The sequence below is a fragment of the Anopheles darlingi genome, chromosome 3 (assembly GCF_943734745.1).
Source record: "Anopheles darlingi chromosome 3, idAnoDarlMG_H_01, whole genome shotgun sequence".
In the NCBI taxonomy this organism is placed as follows: Eukaryota; Metazoa; Arthropoda; class Insecta; order Diptera; family Culicidae; genus Anopheles; species Anopheles darlingi.
In genome coordinates, this window is record NC_064875.1 from 66024247 (window position 1) to 66046331 (window position 22085).

General features: G+C 49.3%; 1 protein-coding gene across 3 annotated transcripts in view; it reads right to left on the minus strand.

Moving 5' to 3' along the window:
- Window positions 1-22085, minus strand: part of LOC125955254 (phosphatidylinositol 4-kinase beta) — an 84864-nt gene that overhangs the window by 23123 nt on the left and 39656 nt on the right. For all 3 annotated transcript variants that reach the window (XM_049686303.1, XM_049686304.1, XM_049686302.1), the window contains exon 3: window positions 1886-4636. In XM_049686303.1, coding sequence (XP_049542260.1) covers window positions 1886-3021 — 1136 coding nt within the window. In that variant the 5' untranslated portion in view covers window positions 3022-4636. The remainder of the gene's footprint in view (window positions 1-1885; window positions 4637-22085) is intronic.

A 22085-nucleotide genomic window follows, 5' to 3' on the forward strand; every position in this document is an offset into this window, starting at 1 on the left:
GAATGGCACTTCCGCGTCAATGGACCTTTTGTCGCTGTCGTCGTCGTCTTCGGTGTGAATGGATGCTTATTACCGGAGGTGTGCGATCTGCGAGACACGCGAGCGACACTGGTTTTAGTGCCGTAGTAACGAACGCTGATTTATGCTGCACGTATTTAGCTATTCCAACGAGCAGCCTCACCGATCCTCCAATAACAAAGTGAGTAATTAGTTTTGTACTGGAAAAGGGACCGACGCGACCGAAAGAACATAAATCGTTTCCGAATTGTGCGTGTGTGGGTGTGCGTGTGTATCACTCGTACAAGTTCTCCAGCTGTGCGCGCAATGTTATGCCAAACCATCGAGCTTTTTAGGAGGGGATTTAGATTCGGTTGCCCCGGGCCTATATATTAGGACTTGCGGCTGGTCAAAATGGCAAACAACTTTCACAACAACAACAACGGCCCCCCACGCGTCCGATTGGGCCATAAATTCGACGCGCTGTCGCGTCGCGGCCCTAGTAGTGCATGTTCCGAGATTCCGGTGCCAATAAAAACGAACGAACGAGCCGCTCCAGCACAGAATACCCGAATCCCGGGGGTCTGGTGGAGTTTTTGGGGAGTTAAATGGAGAAAAAAAAACACTCTGGACACAACGGACTGACCATCGGTGGCCATTTCGGAGGCGAAAAAGTTGAGAATTACTCATCAAACACAACCACCGACCAGTGTGGTTGTTTTGCACAACAAAATTGTCAGAATCCAGTAAACATGATTTTGCGTTTTTTTTTGTGGGTGACCGACAAGGACAATCAAAAGCAGGAGGTGGCAACGCAATCGCAGGAAGCCACATTCACGAGCAGTAGCCGTGGATTTCTATAGAATAGATGCGTTCTATGTAGTTTGCATTTTACGGCTATGTTACTGTATTTTTTTAATACTAAACGTAATTTCATTCAAACAAATAGAATAAATAGTTGATTATAGTGTGTACAATGTGTATAATGTGCTTATGTCAACAGACTGGGAAACAACAACTTCCTATAGCTTGTCTTTTTACAATAGAATACGGTTGCTATGATGCATCTGTAACGTAATTTGAGTAGCGTAATAAAGGAAGAATGTAAAATCAAAGTAAAGCAATTCTCGTATAAAGTCCATAATCCCATCCTAGAACTCTGGGAACTGTTCCATTTCAGTGCATCCGCGATCCCTAGGCAAGTAGATCCCGGCGCCATCAGAGCAAAAATGCTTCGTACAAACACCATTAAACAACATATGGTCCTCTCCCCTGCTTTGTTCAATTACCTCACATTACACACCGAGTGACACACCGTACGACAAAGTTCGAACAAAAAACAAAATAACGAGGGAGAAACCTTTCACTCCGCGCTACGGTCACGCCAACCCCTTCTTTTACCAAAATTTGTTGTCGAGCGCGGCAACGGCTTGCTTGCCTAATTGATTACTCATCCCAATTATGTCGTGATAACTTTAATGCACCCTCGACCTCACGAACATGCGGGAGTGGGGGGGGGGGGTGGGGGTTGGGGTTTAAGTGAGTTTATTATTTTCCACTTTTCCCAAGCTCAATGTAAGGGATTATATCAAAAGGATCCGCCGTGTGCCGTGGGTAGGATGAATAATGGAAGGATGCGAGAGGACTCCATTCACATCAAACGATGAGCGTGTGAACCATGGACCCATTCGCAACAGCTGTCGGGCATCGAAATGCGTAAATATGACGCGTCAACGTCGGCTGGAACCATCGCGCTTTGATTTATAATACAACAAGAACACCAGTGCCGTAATGTCCTTGGCGATGAGGCAATGGTGCCTGCCTGTGGTTGGTTTGCGATCATCATATGGGAAAACCACGAAGCACGATCATGCGTTGCGCCACTTACCTAAAATCTAAACTAAGATTCCTTTGGTGCGTTGAAAGTCTCGTCTTTGGTGGGGGCATACCAGATGAGCCGGCGCCACCAGTGCCGGCACCCCCGCTTGGACCCGTTCGGCCGTGTACCGATGGCATGCTGGTGGTGCTTAGGCTGCCGCCACAGTTGCCACCAGTACCGCTGGTGCCACCGCCACCGCTGCTATTGCTCAGACTAAGCCTTGGCTTATGGAATCGTGACGGTGGCAGCGAAGAACTGGACAGTCCCACGCCACTGGAGAGTGTCGTGCTGCTGCTGCTGCTGCTGCTGATGTTGGTAGCAGCGCTACTGCTACTACCAGGACACCCGGACACCGTGGCACTCGTGGTGGACGCGCTGGACGCTACCACCGATGACGATGACGCACCGGAGGGTGGTTTGATGGCCAGTACGGCCGGTGCTGCTGTGGTGAGGCTGGTTGCCACCGTGTCAGCCGCTTTGCTGCCACCGTTAGTGCCGAGCGCGGGGGAAGGTAGTTGCGGTAGATGCGGATGGTGCAATGGACGGTGCTGCTGCTGGTGCTGCTGCTGATGATGATGTGGATGGCAATCGACCTGATCGATGCCGATGATTCGCGTTGCAGCAATGGCACCACTACTACCACCATTGGCGCAGCTGGTGTTATGCTCGTGGTGCCCGTTTATGCTCGTCGGCGGACCGATCGACGGCGCTTCCGATGCCGAGGGGCTCTGCACCGGTGTGGTCGTGATGGAGCTGTCGCTCGGTGGTACCGCATCGACCACCACTACGCCATGGTCCAACGCGACCGGGTTGCTGATCTCGCGGATGTGGCGCAACTTTTCGTAGCTTCCGCTCGGCGGATGGTCCGTTACCGGTGGGCGGTGCGTTTTCAGGTTCAGCAGCAGCTTCGTCGTCGGTGGCTTGGGACAATTTGCAACTCCGTTGCTCGTTGCCACGCTGGTCGGTTCATGTTTGTTGTTGCTGCTGCTGCTGCTGCTGCTGCTGGTGCTGATGCTTCCGTTCATCTTGACCGCAGCCGCAACACCGGTGCCGTTGGCATCGGTAGTCGGTGACACCAACGAGGGCGATGACGCCGTACCGACACCACTCGATGAGGATTTAAATGCAGAAAAGACGGAATTCATCTTGGCTGCAAATCAGTGGATCTTCGGTATCCTTCCTGTTGGTTGCTTTTTAACCTACGGCTCCTACTACGTTTACTATTTTTTCTTCACGCTTAACCTAATATGCTGATGATTGCACGATAGAGGATGATGGTGAGCGGGTGCAGGTGCGGGAATGCATCAATAAAACACTACTTTCACTCTCTCTCTCTTTCTCTTCAAATGCAAACGCGCCATTCGCTGCTGCTCGCTGCTGCTGCTGCTACAGGAAGGAAGCGATCGCACCCGATGGCACCGATCGGCCTCTTGCTCTTCATCCTTTCCGAGTGGCCGCGCGCGTGCGAAAGGACGGAATGGGGGGACGCAGTAAGCCGCGTCTTTCACTGGCCTGCCAAGATTATTGTATAATTTATCTTTCTCTCTCTCAAACAGCAACAACACTGGTCTGGCCTGCTGTGTGGTGTGTTGTAATATCGGCGAAATCGAGGCGAGGAAGTACACTACTGCGCGTTAGTTGACGGGGACCGGTTTTGGAACGCGGGCGCGAGACCGGTAAACACACTCACAAACACACACACACTCACGTCACTAATGCGATTTTGCAACTTTTCCCCGGACTACACCGGGGGACGGGAGATAGATAACCCTGGTGATAGGTGCGTCACACACCGGATAAACCACGGTGGCACCGGTGGAACCGATACCGGCAGCCGCCGTCGTCGTGCTGGTCAAAGGCGTGAAGAATCGCGGCAACACTTTCACCGGTGTCGCTGCTCTGCATCATATTTCGTTTTCCGACCAAACCAAAACACGAACCCCCCCTTCCTCCGAGCCGAATCAATCACACAACGGGACGGACGACCACCACCGAAAATCACGGACCGGCCGCGGCACCGCACTTTCTCTTTCTCTTTTTCTTTGCCACACTATCGGCTATTTTTTTATCGGGAGGCAGCGAATTTACTGCGCTTTTCACTTTTCTCACAAACGAAGCGAATGCACCCAGGGGATTGCGAACCAAAATCACACACTACACCTATTTTTTTTTAGTACACTTTAGTACAAGGATGCCACCCAGATGGTTGTTACGATCACACTCGCTGCCGCTGCACACACTGCGGAATCAAAACACGAACAACGAATACTCGACGACCTTCACACGCCGACGGACTCACGAACGAAGGATGAAATCATCCGGGGTTTGGCCGTTGTTTGTTGCGGTACCGCCGGGATTCGTCATCTTACGAAGCGCACCGGGGTGGTACTGCTGCTTCTGTGTCACCACCACTACCCACCGTTCATCGATTTGGGAACGAGGCGACGGTGGTCTCTCTACCCACCACACCACTCTGCTACACACGACCGGCACGAAAGACGTCTCGTGATTAACTGCTCCTCAGCGCGGCGCGACGACGTTACTGTGCGGCGTCGGCGTCAGCGTCGGCGGCTGCTGCCATCTGACGGTGACGGTGACGGTGACCGTGACACGTTCGTCGCCCTCGCGTCTTCGTCGTCGTTCGACGGTGTCGTGCTGGTGAAGCGCGGGCTGCTGCGACCCCACAGCCTACTCAACGCGATCACTTGCGGGGTTTGCTTCGTTAAACCCCAAAGGTTGCTAATGGCGGCTTCCAAAAATCTGCAAAATACGAAGATGAAACAAACAACGGAAATTAAAAAAGATGCTCGTAAAAGGAATCCCCACAGCAACCAACAAAAACAAGCGATGCAGAATATTATTCTTGGAGAAGCGCAGAAACAACACAGAAGCGCAGATGATGCCAGAAGGAAATGCCTTCACCTGGTCCAATCCAACATACAACAACCACAACAACAACAACAACTCCAGGTTCGCTTCGGTTAATTTGGAGAAACAAAGAGAGTGATTCGCGGCGAGAAAGGAAAAAAGGGGACGTCGCCGCCGGTCGCCGTGGGTAGCAGTAGCACCCTTTTTTCCATTCTACCCTGTCTTTTTATGCTTTGGTTGATATCGCGACTAATGTCTGTTATTGCCACGCGTTTGAATGCTCCATCCGGTGGTAAACCCACCACCAAACGTGTGAGTGTGTGCGTTTGTGACGTTAAAGCTGCTTTCACATCGAGCGCGTTTAAACGCCACTAATAGACGCAGCAGGTTTTTTGACGCAGAAAACACGGTTGTATCACATCAAAATATATGGAAGTGTTCACGTAACGCACTGAAAGCTATTTTTTCGAGCTTTTGAAGAGCTTAAAAGTTGGCGTTTTTTTTCGGATCTGTAAAAATCTACAGATTGTGGCAGGTTCTGAGCCGACTGTAGCAGGCTACGCAAGCAAGCCAACGTTGCCCTTTGGTTTTGCAATTTGTTTTGGCAGGAATGTGTTGAAATCCGGGTAATAACTGTTTTGCATGAAGATTAAACTATTTAGCATGATTTGATAAGGTGGCGGTAGTGTTATAGTGCTATTTTTGGTGTATTTTTAATCGACCTTCGCGCAACCTAGGTGTGAACAATAAATTAAGCTTTTGCGTCAAAAAACGCCAACTTTGGCGTTTTTAAAAACGCGTTCGATGTGAAAGCAGCTTAAGAATCTTCTTTCCAGCGCTTGTTTCAGGCAGGCAGAGGAGCAGGTGCACGACTGACGCTCGATTGCAGCTGGCTTGCATGCATCGGCGGCAGCAGCAGCAGCAGCATGCAGTTTGTTTTTTTTTTTGCCCGACCTCTTCTCCGGACTCTCTACCTCTTCTTGCAAGGTGCTCCACCAACACAAGCCTCGCAGCGCCTCTCACAATCGACGCCTACCTGACCTGTACCTGTGCTACGGACGGAGGAGAACGCGGCGCACGTTATTACTTCATCTCCCGCAAATAAAACTTCAGAATCTAACGGACACGGGCAATCTGGCGAGAATCGTGCTCGTGGTCGGGGATGGATGGATGATGTGCGTTGCGAATGTGCGAATCTAAAAGGTGGTCCCTCCCCTTTCCCACTCTAAAGCGATGCAATCTTAAGAAGGTGAACCAGGTTTGTTGTCCGCTCCTCGTACGCGAATGACATCAGCCTATCCAAGTAGGTAGGTAGCAGCCATTCTTTTGCCATTTTGGAGCGAGTTCCGAAACATTCGAAGCGATCAGTACGAAAGGGAAAGAGAGAGAGACGGGAAGGGTGCAAGCAAGAGCAGAATTTCGCTATAAATTAGGGACCGTTTTTTTGGGGTTTATCGTCGTAATCCAAAATTTTGAGCATGAATATATATGATTTCCGGAGCATAAAGCAGGCACCTTTGCGCCCTGACATGGGTATACCATCCTCGGTGTGCGTTTTGTTTTGCTGGAGTTCGGGACATTTGTAGCAGATTATTATGAATGCTAGATAGTATTCCATAATTTTGTGGTGTCTGTCTAGAGTGTGTTTGTGCGGGTCTGCTGTTCATGACAGCTCAATCTTCCACTCCCAGCATAACAACCCCACCATTGTGTTTTCGGTCTAGCGATTCTGATTGACGAGATACCCGACCCGGGGCGCACAAACTTCCTTATAGAACCGCAACCACCGACAGACTTACTACTCCTACGCGGCCATGGATAGAGGTGTAGAGTGATTCACTGACCCTACTCACCGGTCCGAGATGATGGTGGCGGCCATATTCTCTAATCACACCAGTACAGGAATGAGTGAGCGAGAGAGAGAGAGAAAGGGAGATTCGACCTCTAATTTAGGGGGCCTTCTGTGGGCGCCCTCCATGCTTGCACGGCGAGCCAGAGAAAGACAGACCGAATGGAAACACCATAATAAAATGCTAATTTTGAATTAACTGCAACCCTTCTGACGCCGCCGCTGCTGCTGCTGCTACGACATGTTCCGCCCCTTGGTCTCGAGTGGTTCTAATTTGCGTAGATCCCTGTTGACGCCATTTTGTTCGATGTTACCATGGTAATAAAACTTGAGTACACCGAATCCCAAGCAGCAGCAGCAACATCAGAACCAAGCGTAGTAATCCCGCGAGCCAAGCTGACTGCTAGAATGAAAGCGCGCTGGCCTTGTATGTATGCTGCGATCATAAATGCAGAAGAGCTACCACTCCCCTGTGTTCCCCTGCTCCTTCTAATAGCCTGGAATAGGTTCCCCCCAGCAAATTGCGCTTAATCTGTTCTAATTATTTACTGCACACGAAGCATGATAATTACAGCAACCGCGGCGGAGAGGCCTTTAGTGGAGATTAGAGCGTTCATTTAGCGAGGTCGAACTGCCGTTTTCTCGTAAATAGTGCATTTCGCCGCGTCCCATCACATAAAGCAACTCCTTTGTGTGTTCTTCTTTTGCTGCTGATGACGCCACAAGAGAGAGGAAACCATGTATTAAACCACGCATTGATACGTTGTTGTTGTGTGTCTTTCGAAGGTATTTTATGATGTTTTTTCACATTTTTGTTCTACCCTCGGAAAACGGCTTTCACCATTCCACCTCATCACCATCAAAAGCTCGAAAATGTGCCTCTCGAAATCGTTTAATGAGCCAGGAATGCTTAAAACATCAATAAAAAAAATGGCGGCATTTCTTCCCAGCTTCTTCCCGAAAACGATTGCCGAGTGCTCGTCATCGCGTCTCAGCGTCGCGGGGAGTCGCAGCAACCCATGGATTGATTTTATGGTTCCTTCGCCGGGGAGGAGAACGAATTTTATGGTACCACATAACTCTGTCACAGCGTAGCGGCTTTCAAGGACCGAACACCGTAACGGATGCGTATGCAACGAGTGGATTACTTCGACAGGCCTCCCAGCCGTTAGCTTAAGTATAATGGAAGGCAATGGTTTGTGTGTGTATGTGGCACAAGGTTAACAAACGAACGCATGACTAAATTTTTATTTGGAGGGCTTACTTGAACTCAGAAACATATGAATTGTACCGGCATAAGTAAGTAACTGCGTTCAGCATCTTTCAAGTCATAACAGATTACCTAAATGCAACGGAATGTGGAGGAAATTGCATTGAAAAGGAAATGCCGTGAGTTAGTCGTAAGCTATAAATTCTTTACTCGTGATGCAATTCAGGTTTTGGCTGCTCAAAAAACTTATTATTTTTTGCAGTTATCTTACTTTACTTAACCCTTGCAACAATTTTAATGAACGTACTTTACAGTTTTTCTCAATTTTCCCACCCTGCTTTCGGAGCTTCCTCATAGTTAACAGCTTTTTCCTCTTTTGCACGCGTACTCGCCTACTCTAACAGGAAAACACCATCATGGTGGCCATAAACAAAAAACAAAACGGAAAACAACGCAATAATCCTACCAAAAGGAAGCTATAAAACGTGAATAGCACCTAGCGCACCGTTGCTTTGCTTCGTACACGGCGATGTTGCGGTCGATTTGAATTTCCTGACCAAATGGGCGCTGCGATGTGTGATGATCAGCTGTGTGTGTGTGTGTGTGTGCTGGTACGCCGTTCGCCAATCAATCAGATACACCTGTACACACCTTGACAAAACGGGAAACGCACGCGCGCGCACAAGACATGACAACGCGGCAACGATCGCCACAGCAAATCGCGCGCGTCGAGCAATTGAGCAAGCTGCGCGCTGGACTGTGTTACGAAAGGGGATATAGAGAAAGCAGAAGAAACTTACGAAACATCTCGAAGCGACTAAACAGCGGAAGAAAGTTGTGAACGAATAACAATCAAAATCGTCGCACGTAGCGCGTGCATCCGAGAGGAGGGACATAACGACAAACGAAAAAAGGCACAAAAAAAAGAAGTCCGAAAAACATCACAGGCAGCATAACAGAGGACTTCTCTCCCTCCCTTCCCTGTTCGCGGTAGAAGCGCTTCTTCTGTCAAGGAGAAAGGCCAGCTCCAAGAGGGATGCAAATGAATTATTAATTACATTCGATATGCAAAATGGAAAAGCTCATCATAAACCGCGAACAAAAAGAAGCGCGGGAAGAGAGTGAGAGCGAGCTGCTCTTCCACTAAAACAATAACACACTCAAAGGGAAGGCTGGAGATTGTGTTCCGTTGAACGGAAGTTGCCTAGCTGGCTTCGATCGGCGAAATCGTTTCCAACAAAAACTAAAAAAGGCTCGAAACAGTCCTTGGACCTGCAAAACGATGCACTTTGGGAGGAGCATCATCGTAAAGACCACGAATCAATGTTATCGCTCTGCTGTCGCCGTAAGAAAGGAAGCCAATCCTCATGTGAAATCTGATTGCAGACAGCGACGATGTTCCCACCATCACCACCACCACCACCCACTATTCTGGAAAGGGCAAAACCGGTTAATCATTGAAGTTTTGTAATATGCATGATTCTCACCACACACACCCGCGCGTTCTGCCCGCCATCTTTATGCTGGTGCATGCCCTCCGTCGCACCGCAGCAGAAGCAGCAGCATACGGACGGAGTCGAAGAGTTTGCGGTATTTTGCATATTGCATATTGCGCTGGCAACATACGGTGCGCTGCTGCTGCTGCTGCTGCTGCTGCACAGACACAACTGCAATTTCTCGTCGTTTCCTACTTGTGCATCGAGAGAGCAACCACAGAAGTCACGGACATTTCATATTCATCGCGCGGTCCCATCACCATACCGAGAGCCGCGGATATGCTGCATCCGCTAAAATACCGTACGGTGGACGGTGGTTGCGTTCTACGCGAAAGTTTTGTCTCGCATACGCCGAAAGATCTTGTGAGATGCAGTGGGCGCGTAATGAGCTTGGAGGAGAAAGAGAGATAGAAAGATAACTCTCGAAGAAAGTCGAATAAGACAGATCAGCGGCACACATAAGTTATTCATCGGTGCTTTATTATGTAGCAGGCTATGATGGAGAGCAACTTTCAGCTAAAGTAGTTGGCAAATCGCGACAGAAACCATCACACACGGTGGCAGACAGCGTAGAGCATGAAATGATGACCTTTCACAAGTGTGATCCATATGTTAACGAACGTGCAACCTCTGCGGTGTGGAGTTCACACACCGCACACACACACACACACACACCACAAGCAAGGGTAGAACCAGGGAAAAAGCTTTTAAAGATCCCAATCGGACACTTTGTCACACTTTTCATGTCCAGTGGCAGTAGCAGTTTCTCTTTTCATCGACAGTTCGGGAGGATGCAGCGAAAGCGAGGAAAACGTTTAAACACTTCGCTGATGATGGCGATGATGATAAAGGAGAGAGGAGGAAGACACGCCGGCACAATTATGCTCTCATTAGCGTACCGCGGAGACAGGGAGGGAGCTCTTCTGCGCGCTGCTCACACGGAAGTCATCGATTGAGCTCACAATGAAACTGCATCCGGCAGGCGCGCACCCCGGGGAGGGAGCGCACAGCTATATCCACGACGGTCTGTGGTGCGTCTTACGCAAACGATGCGTCATAACCCCTCTGTCCCCCCGTCTACTGTAGCTCCTCAAGCGCACGCTCGTTGTTATGCGCGATGCTATTTCGGCGTGGCAGTGGGCTTTAAATGCCTGAACAGTGCACCAGTCTCTGCCTTTTTGCCATCGAATCGATCGAAATGCCAGGGGCGGGACGGGGCGGGTCGGGGGCATCGCGAAAAGTTTGCGGATTGGGAAGCAACACTGGGAAACTCTCGTCCCCCGGCAGGTTTCGTTTTGCGCAAGCGCGCACGAACGCAGGAAATGGTGATGGTCTAAATGAATTAAATGATGCTCCCCCTGGATGGTCGCTTAATGCAATATTTATGAACAAACTAACTACTGAACACTAAACTGGCCGGCCGAGCTATCGCCAATGGATCGCTGCTTCCAACGTAGACCATAAGAGAGGCGAAGGATGCCGACGTTCTATACTAGACACGGCATCCTAAGCAGGACACAAACAATGTTTAAATTAATTTATGTGCCCACGCGCAATGTACGCACCACAGAACGTGTGTGTGTGTATGTGAGTCTATGTGTTTCGCTGCCATTACCATGCTTTTCAATGCAAACATTAGCCAGAGGCCCGAGGCCACTAGCTACCACCATCGTTGAGCCGCAGGCATCGTTTACACATGTATTTAGCGTTGTTGATGTTGTTACTGCTCTCGACACCGGAGCGGGATGTGGCCGGTGGTTCCGGTTTTGCGCGAGTAGTTTGATGCACCACCAAAGCGAGTGGTAAATCCACCAAGAGAGCTGGCTCACGGTTTCCATCCTTCACGCCGCCATCTCGCTTTTGTTTGTTTGCCTTTGTTGCGCCGGCATGTGCCGCACCGCGGAACAACAACGTACGGCCACTACTAGAGCGCGTGTGACGGCCATGTGTTCGGAATGGCGACGTTCTTCAGTGTGCTACATCACACTGCCACTTGGCGTTTGGAAAGGAAATTCGCTTTTCGCTAGTCGCCCTAGGCATCGCCAACGACGACGACGGCTAGAGACGCTTCTTCATTGCAACCATACGGCGGCAGCAGCCATTGCACGTTGGTGGTTGGGTTTCATAATTTGCAATCGATCCCCGCGCTCGCACGGCGCGTGTCATGTCATGGTAGGTTCCACGGTGCAACAACTTGGCAAAGATGCGGAACTAACAGACACTGCAATTCCGGAGCATCGACCTGCGGCGCAACAACATGGGAAAGCATTTCGTTGGGTCGTTTCTTCTTCCTTCTTTAAACGGGGCTCTTTAGCGAGCAACACGACCACGACGACAGTGAAAAGCGAAACATAGGTTCCGGTACACGAAACATGCGCGATGCCACAACCTGCCGCTGCAGTGGCACAGTGGAACGGGAGGGAGGTGAGATGTGGTTATGTTGTCCGACAACATAAACATTCGACGTCCAAAAACATCCTCACCTTCAGCTCCACACTCGTTCAGCTGTGGTAAGCGAGCGTCGTGTTTAATGATTGATTCACGTGACAATGTTTTGCATCGTTTTCACATCGTTGTCACTATTTTTCATGGAAATCGGGCGTAATTCAACAGCAAGGCAAATCCAAAATGAATGAAAATGATGAAAAATGCTTCTCTGAATGGAGGTATTCATAATCTTTTCGCTTTCGTCTCTCTTGCGCCGCGAAGGATCAATGGAATGGGAGATAAGGATTTTCACAACACTGTTTGTGCAGATTTTAAATCTGTGCGATGGAATCACACAGCGTCCAGAAGAATCATCCACCAGCATCCCCTTTGAAGGTGCGGCTTAACAGCAAACAGATTGAATCAAGTGGTGGATCGTCCTTCTAGAGTTGATGAATGGATGGTGGAAGGATAATATTGGCTGAGGGGATGGCTTGCTTTCGTCACCACTGAGCGGCTCCATGGAAACCCTCAAATCCACCAGCATGCCAGCCAGCAGAGACTTGACAAACAAACAAACACCCGAACCTGACCACCATAAACACACTGCAACAAACGCTTCGTTTTTCGCCGTCGCCGGTTACACCGCAGCATGCCACGCGCGTCGTCAACAGGTTGAAATGACGGTGAAAGGGTGGTGATGGAAATGTAAAAGCGACAAGAGAAAGCGAGAGGAAGAGAGGGGCAGATAAATCTGGCAGAAAGAAAAGGATTACGTAAATCCTGGTCTGTCGAACGGATTTATGGTCGCGACAGCGCAAGCCGATAAGCCAATTAATCGAGGGCTAATGGCGCGGCGGAAATCCGGTCAACACTAGCTGCTGCCCAGGCCAGCATTACTCCCAGATAGGGAGGTGCGTGCTTTTGCGGGTATGGATTTCAATCCGCTGGCCACCCTCCCCGCTAGGTGTAGAGACACATCGTGATTTCGTAAATATTGCGTAACCGAGGTGCTGGGCACTGCAGGTGACTGCCGGAGGCGACGAGACTCGCGGAGCGCGTTGTAGCCCTTTCGAAATGCAAACGCAAACCCAAAGGAGGTGCTGCGCTGCGTGCCGGCATTCCGAGGCTCGGTTCGGTGTGTCGTTGACCTGTCGTGGTGGACGCGGATTGATCGATCAATTCGTTTAGGCAGCCAGAAGGCTTGGCGGTAAGGAACAGAGGTCATTGCGTTGCAGCGGTCGAGTAAACGATCCCCCCCCCCCTCGCTTCATGTTGGCATCCACAGCCGTTTGACAGCTCGTTTCGTAGCTTCGGAGGATTATGCTGGTGGCGTTTTCACTTTTACTGGAGGATCGGTTTTCCCCCCATTTGGCCGGGGGTAGGTGGGTCTCTCTCGCTCTCTGCGGGATTTTCACTTTCCGCTCTAACTCTTTTCTACCTTTTTTCGTTACTTTTTTGGTTCTTCAGCATTTTGGATAGCATGGCCATGATGATGTTGATGTTGATGTCGAATTTTGATCCCTCTCTTTCTTTCTTTCTCTTTCTCTTTCTCTCTCTTTCTCTCTTTATTTGTGCCTCCCATAAAAAAAGGTGCAAACGATGTGCACTATGATCGCCGCTAAACGTCTCTAAAAAAAATGGATGAAGGAATGAAACTGAATTCGTAAAGGCGTGCGCGCGGAAGGCACCGGAAATCGAGCGCGGAATCGCGCTTTTGTATCGTGCCAGGTCGGGGGCCTTTTAAATTTCAACCGCCAACTGGACATTAGAGAAACGGATTTCGTTGTTGTTTTTCCATCGCAGTCGCCGCCGCCGGCATTTGTAAAGCAACATTATGATTCGCTCTCATCTCTCCTCTGCTCATCTCAATGCTTCCTTCGTATCTCCGGATAAAGAAACGAGCGAAGAGCAGTTATCAAGATGGCCACCGATGGGTGCTTGCATGCTCTGTTGTTGTGTGCACGTACTGTTTGATTATGTCTGGTGATACTGCGGTATTGCGGTTTGGCCATTCGGCCTTTCAACCTTTCGCTTAACCTCCTCTCAACATGCACACACCCTTTCGCTTTATGATTTTTAATGTTTTCTTTCATTTTTTCGGTTTCACCTATGCGGGGGGTTGCAATGGTAAATGGAACACTAAAGCACTGCCTGTCTGTCTAGGTTGATTTCGTGGTGGACCATTACTAATTGGCAGTGCTGCCCGGCCAGTCCCGGGCCACCATCAGCGCATTAACACATCATCATCATGCGGTGGGCTGCTACTGCTTTCGGTTCAGTGCTTTGCACTAGTTTCGAGAGTAATTGAAAGAGCTTAAAATATTGGAAAAAATATTATACACCATCCTAGTAGCTGCATTAGCAGCAGTAGCAATAGTAGTAGCCGTTGATCTATTACCATCGGTCGCTTGACAGCAGCGAAAACCCCCACCGTGGTTTCGCGAATTGAAATGGCCAGTTTATGTAAACCTAGCCAGCCTGCCGCCGCCGCTGGTGAATGGTGACAATCTTCATCTTTCGTCGATGAGCACACCTCATCGCTCCGTCGTGGGCTACAATAATGATGAAACTTGGTCACTTTCACCACAGCAACGGCGAATGAGCTATTGCTCGCTATTGCACAATCCGGAGGAATAGAAAGATGGTCGAAAAGAAGCCAATCCCGCCTTAACTGATGGTCATCGGTTAGTAGCGTTTTGTAGGCCCCCTTACCATTTTCCATGACAAATTGTGCGGGCTCTTTTCGAAAAAATCTCGTGGGATACACGCGTCAATCGCGAGCGCGAGTGTTCCGCTAATAATGAGCTACTAGATGCTAATAATTACTTCCAGCTTTTCACAGCCTGCCTTTTTTTTGTTTTTCCCTGCCCTGTCTGAATCTGAAACCTTCAATTAAGGGGTGAAAAATGGTTTGCTGCGTTGGCTCTTTTCTCCATTCCTCCGCGCGCTCTCTGTCTCGCGTGGCGTCAATCACCGGTAATCGATTTCCCCTCGGTCAAACCACACAATCATTAAGCTGTTTGATGCTTCTTCTACATTACAGGCCGCCCTAGGCAGCCTAGAAGGGGATATATCGAGGAAATACTTCCTCACTTCCTTGAGGGTTCCTGGTGCTGCGGTGTTGGTGCGGTGCGGTGCATCGCACTCTGTCATCTGAAGCCATAAGATGAAAAATAAGTTCAAAAGAGGAGAAGAGGAAAAACGATTCTGTCGACGAATCTTACGCCCAAGATGCGCCATAGCACCAGAAACAGAGAGCAGAAGAGAGAGAGAGACAGGGAGGAGGTAATTGGATACGTTTGGGAAACATGAGTTACGACGACAGGGCGACGAGGCGAAACCCGGAGTGGCCGGATCGGTATGTGACGCGAACAAGTCACAGATGTTGAAGGCAAAGGAAGACGAGAGTTCGACCTTTTCCGTTGCGCTATGACCTCTTCACCCCCTCCCACCCTCCTTTTTCTGGGCAGTGCATTCGGTCGTTGAAATACATGCGAGCATTAATCTTTACATCCCCCTACACCACACCAGAACAGCATCACCCTGTGTGTGTGTGTGTGTGTGTGTGTGCAGCCCCCAAGATTGCAGATGAAACTGACGGTGACAATCGGTTTCGGATGATTGATCATCGCGCAGAGAGAGAAAGAGAGAAAGAGACAGAGCTGGCATGCTGCATCCTTCCTATCTCCTCCAAAACTTTATCGATGACTTCCAGGGCGTCGGTTTTCAGCTTTTTTGTTGTTGTTGCACCCCTTTCCTTGGATGCACTAGACGTGGCAGTGTCCTCGATCACCTCTAGATGGCTGAGCTGCCAGCTACCAAAGTGTTAAAGCTCTTTGCTCTCTCCCCCGATGGAGGAAGCTATTTGAAGTCATCACATATCAATGCACCCCCCGGGATGCAGCAGAAAGTCCTACGCCAGGGCGCCATACAGACGCCATTTGCAACAAAGTATGCGGTGCAATGAAAAGCATCGACGGTTTCCAAAGGCGGCACCACCATCGCTTGGCTGCTGCTTGTCTGTATGTCGATTCGTTCCATCAATCAATTCGAGAGAAGGACCGCCACCGCGTAGCACTAGATAGTAACCATCCCGTACGTAAGACGAGGTTCGTTCGCTGGAATGTGTTGGAGTAATTTCCTCTGGCACACGAAAACGACAAAAAAAACACACACACACAAAATAAAAAAACGGTTCGTATTTCATTTCCCATTTTCCTGCGCCACATCATTATCAGCTACAAAGTGAAACTCGAGGAGCGCGTTCTTTCGCCCGTCGGGTTTGTGACACTTTCCAGACCAGCGGCGCTCCCGGCAGATGGTATGTGTCAAGGGATTTTCGTTGGGATTTTTCGGATTTTTTCTCGCTTTTCGATCGAATTGTTAAAATATCGGTTCCACCCCGCGTCTTGGCGTGGATTCGTCAGAAATCAACATTTTGGAAAGATTTTTTATAAGTTTTTTGGATGGATTTTCATGTCTTTGGGATCCTTAATATATCCCTCGATTTTTCCAAGCTTATTCCAGGCTTTTCCATTTCTTATTGTAAATTACACTCCTCTTGTTTCCTTCAAATCGAGTAGTCACCGCAGAGGCGCATCTGGAGAATCAATTTGAGAGATAAGTATGGTTCATAAAACGAATTTTAATTCGAATCCATCGTCGAAAGCTCAATTGTCGTACCCCAATATGTGTGCGTTGATATTCGCTGTTAAACTTTGTGGTCTGTCGGTCACCACTATAATTGGATTAAATTAATCCAATGGAACCGCGCACGCTGCTCCGCTTACCGCATTTACTTACAAATATCCTAATCAGCTCAACAAGTTACCGTTACCCTGCGACCGTCCGCGTCCATTGACCGTCTGTCCCTCCTCCTGTGTGGCTGGAACATCAAATTTCCATTTCGAAAGGGAGCAATTTTCCAAAACGGCCTAACCACTCCCCTTCCTAGGGGAGTGTGTGCGTGTGTGTGTAGAGCAAGCGACCAATGAATATCAAACTGTATTTCACCTCGTTATAGAGAGACAGGCCGCCGCGCAGGAAGACATTCAATGCCACTACCACCGCAAAATGAGCATTTTATGCTGAACGTGAAAATGGGGGAAGGAGGAGGGACTCGTATGCGGACCCATCCCGGACCAAGCTACAACAGTTGGTCGATAAAAGGGAGCGGACCCGAGCGTTGAAACCTCAGGATATCGAAGGAGAAGAAGAAAAGCAGAAGAAGCAATCGAAAAGTGCAGTGGAAACCAGGACAGTTAACAGTGAAAAACAGCATCTAGGGGGTTGCTTGATGTCTAATTCCGAAACCAGAAGGTGTGAGATATGCCACATCCCACCACACAAACCATTCTTCTATCGATGTTTCGAAATAAGGGAAATTAAGGAAAAACCATCCAATATGGTGCGCTGGCTGGCTGACAGTGTTTTTGATATTTTAGGAGCACCACCAACACAAAACAGTGGCAGCTGGCTGCAGCTGGAAAAGGCTGCTGGGGTCTAGAGGGAGAGAACACCCTTGGGAAACTGAAAACCAAACCGAAGCCGCACCAAAACGGAACCATTTTCCCAATTTGTTCAGCACAGAGCGGCGCGATCCATTCCCTTGAAACCTGAGCTCCGGCTCTGTTTGGTGTGATAACAATAACACATGCACATCGGAATGGTTTTTGGCTTCGAAAAGGGAGAACCATCGGAGTGGATAAATCATCACCACACCAACCAACCGATGGAGACACGCAAGGAAATGGAATCAATTTGTCTACTCCAGAGACCCACACAGACACACACAACAGCCACAAACAATCGAATTTGATTAGGGCTGGGGGGGGGGAATAAGACGCCAAATAAAAAAACCAAAAATAGAGCCATAAAGTGATCGGAACCGAACCGAAACGGGAGAAGAAAAGCGAAATTAATATCCAACAGCAGCAGCAGCAGCCACCGACCAGCATCATTATCATCATCATCTCGATAGTCATTCCCGTTGACCACCATAGGATACTTGGACCACGTGTTTCACATTAATGGAATAGAAGATTCGTCGTCGTCTGTTTGAGTTCGAATATAATATCTTCCCGAAAAAAGTGTCCGTGTCCTTGGGCCATCCTTGGACCGAAAAGGAAAATACAAATGTGCGTCGTCCATTATACTGACACTTAGACGCCTAGACCACGACACATCTTCGCTCGGAGAGGATTCAGGACAAAACAGAAACCTCAAAAGCGCTTTCTCCATTGCGTCGGAGGACTAGCGCCGTTCGGCGTATCAAGGACGTATCGATCAGGTGTCAAACAGTGTGTTCTTTCACCGTTTGTCAGTGTCTGTGTCGTCATCCGAGTCCACGGCGAACGTCGTCCCTTCTGCTATTAATGATCCGTGATTTGTATTCCTTCTTTTTCGTGGGAGCGAAACAAAAAAAAAGAATAGACAAAACAAACGCTGTGCACGCGAAAGCTCGATTCCTGATCAAGCAGCAGCAGCAGCAGCAGCATAATCTTAGCATTACTCTCCGACATGCTGCTGCTGCCTATTTTGCGGGGCGACAAATGGAATCAATTCAATTTTCGTTTATTTTTTTTCCTTTTCTCCGTGACTCCAGAGGGCCAGGTTAGGAGGTGGAGGCTGTTCCCAAAATAAATATGCTTTTAAAACGTGGCACGTGGAATGGCCACCAGAATCATAGAATCATTGGAAATTGATTGATTTTGAGCGGCACACCGCACCGCATGGTGTCTGCAATCCGTAAGGTCGCAGGGGGAACGTCGAAGGTGTGCAAGAAGAGAAGACAAGGTGCGTGGTCACAGAAAAAATGGATGAACATTAAAAAAAAGGTAGCCTGCCAGGGAGGTTTGACACCCAACAAGCGATTGCCATCAGCTTAACTTAAGTGATTAAATGCGTGTGTGCGTACAGACTCACAAACATTTCTGTTCTGTTTTGGCATTTTTCTAGGCCAAATGAAGCACAAACTCAATCACTGCCTACAGAAGAAGCAGAGACAGCGCGCTGGCACGGAGTGTCGTACTAGGAGCATAGAGAGAACTGAGCGCTCGTTTGCACCTCGTCTACTACACACCCCATCCGCCCTGGCCTGCGCCATATCTCAATGGAAGTCATTTAAGAATTGATTGTTCTGTGCATTGGAAAGAAAACAAACAAACAGAGCCCAGCGGGCGCGGTCGAAGAGGGTGCCATTTCTCTCCCCTACCAAGATATCTGGATCCCCAGATTTAGGTCCAGATATCTTGGTGTCTTTATGGAGGGAGACAAGCGACACCACCGTATAGGATTGTCAGAGTTCTGACACAGAGAAACTGTTCAACTGGCCTCCATGTCGTCCATGTTCCTCATTTCCGAGGCACTTTACGCCGCGACACAACATGGAGAGAGAGGAGGAGAAGATGCTACCATCATGAAAAGTGTTCGGCAAGGGAGACTGGGTGGGTGGAATACCGGGAGAAATCTGGTCCACAAAAACATCGAGACCGGAACACACTGCTGACTAATGGTGCACACCATTACATAACCTCCGCCCGCTCAGGACGGTCCAGAACCTAGAACTACGCTGGCACGTGGGAGACACACGTACAAACGCACACACACACACACGTTCAGTGTTCAATGGTGGAGCGAACATCCGGAACACCAGTGTCGCTACCAGGGACTGAGGTGCGGCGGACATGCGCGTAGCGAGCGGCGCGAGGAACGACGAAGAGCCCAACAGTGCCACCTCGTGTCCTTGCGTAGTGCGTGCACGGAGAGAGAGGGAGAGAGAGAGCGAAAGAGAGAGCAAATGTGAGTGAGTGAGCGGGACTTTAGTACCACACCCAAGGGAGTCGTTGCCACCCGTTTTCCGGGCCCAAAAATCCTATCCATAGCTGGGGCGGCGGCTCTGTGCGTGGCTCCGAAGCTCATCCCGGGGATCACCGGAACCAAGAATGCCTACCTCCAGTTCGGGTGTGTGTGTGTGTGTGTGTGCGAGCAGGGGGACTGCCGCGACGAACCCGTGTCGGTTTCCGTGTCCGTTCTTCTCCTTGCTCCACAGCCAGTAGATTACGGAGCGAGCGCGTGACCCAGTTAACCAGACACTTGGAGCCAGGAGCGTAGCGAACCAGGATCGCAGCGACGAGGGGTGAAAAATCGAAGAATGGCGTCGGTCTTACGCTTACGCAATTTGACCGACATTTCGAACTGGAGCCAAGAACTGGGGGGATCATCGTTTTCGGGGCAACGAAAACGTTTATCTTCAGGCCGGTTTCTGGTTCTGGGCTGGGCGGGACCAGATGCTGCTGCTGCTGCTGCTGGAGCGGAACACGGTTTCGTCCTTGTGGTGGCACAGCATTCCAACAACAAACAGAGACCCCCTGTGCTCCGAAAACACCGGAAGGCAATACGGAAAAAGGAACACGGTTAAGGATACGCGGGCACCCCAAATGTTGCTGCCGTTGTGTTACGCCGCAAGGCCACACAATATGGCGCACCATAATCCAGAACACAGAAGATGGGGTAGCCGTCGTCTGCCGGTCGGGTTTGCCTCGAGAATTTATGGTCCACGTCACCGGCCTATAGACACTGGGCTCAAGTTTCGTGAATCATCTCTCGGTATTTCAAGCTGTTCGCCTGCCGGAGTCTTTTGCTGCCTTCTTTTGCCGCTCTGCCCCGAAAAGTAAGTAGCTCACCATTCACCATATATACACATACACACACACACACACACACAACATCGACTTCGGTCGCCATTCTTCATCTCTTCTGCGAAACGCCCGCCCCACCACAGCATGCTATGATGATGCTGATGGTGTGCTTGTTCCCGAGAAAGTGCTTACAACGGCGCGAAAACCACATTTCACGGCAATCTGGTTCATCGCTTCATTTCACTTTGAAGAACTTGGGTCCCAGGAAGATGGAGAACATTAGGGAAGCGAACCAGACCATCCTCGGTCACCTCAACCGTGGCAGCAGCCAGCAGGATACTCCACAGATGGTTACAGTGGCTGGTTACTTCCCAACACAGCTTCTGGCTGTTCCGGATGCCAACACGTTGGTGTGTTTTTTATGCCAAATACTTTAATGGCATTATGATTCATGTTTTCATTAGCAGTGCTGCGTTCGGCAATGTTTCGACTGTACTGAAGATAATTTGGAGTAATCAGCATTAGCATGCTACTCTTGCTCGTTCTTATATTTTGTTCGCCTTCTGGAACGATTTCGTGATTAATTTAAAACATCCTGGACAAAATGCAACACATATACTCATGATTTCCAATGAGTGCTTTGTTCTACCATCACTTGTTTGAACTCGATGACGTTGGTCCTGTCATTCGGGATAAAATAAAAAATTAAATCTGACCCAATAACCACAGAAGGCCACAGATTGTTCGAATCTCCTATCCAACCAACGATGTCCAAGATCCATCAACGTGCCATCAGGAAAGTAACAACACAGTATGTGTGTGTGTGTGTGTGTGTAAAAAGCTCTCAACCACAGGCTCGTCGAGGAACGAGAAGCATCACTTCCCTTGTGGTTTTCCCAGTGAAAAGTTTATGGCGATGGAAGTAAAAACAACGAAAACAAACACGCATCCTTTCCAGCTCATCTAACTTTTCTCATCCAACAACTGTAACAATCTTTACACCACGCAAAGGATACAACGCGTCCAGGATGTGTCTGGTGCTTGGGAAGATGAGCGAGTGCAAAAATGTATCTTAGCTTACATATTCATAGCCCAGCGATGAGTGTACCCATCATCATCTCGCTTCGTCGTCCGTTCCGTATCGCAATGAAACACTGTCGCCGCGTCGCCATCGACGATGATAGGCGAGAGGATTACGAAACTTTGGCGTGATTGATTGCCGTCATCATCATCCTGTCGTGTCCATCCTGGCTGCTGCTACTGCTGCTGGTGTATCATGCTGGTGCGCCTACCGTTCCCAGCTACCTCCACAGGGTGCCGACATCGTATCCAGGAAAAACAAAAAGTTCAACAAAAATATGCGCTCCACATGCCAGAACAACGTCCCAACAACAAGTCATGCCCGAGAGTGAAGTGTTTAAAGATGGTTCCGTTTTTCGAAAGCATCCTCTTTCAAACACATGTTTCGTATGATGGGAAAAGAGGCACCAGAAAGATGCTAGACGCGAACCAGCGGATGAGCTCATGAAGCGGTATATCTTGATGATTCCATCAGCACCGACCATGATGATGTGACCTGCTCCAAAAGCCACCACACTATAGCTATTGAATAATAGTTTTTTTCTGTGTTCTTATCCTCCCTGCGCGCACACACACACACACACACACACGCGGTGATGTAGAGCATCGAAGAGCTCTTCAAGGTTGCAGGCGCACA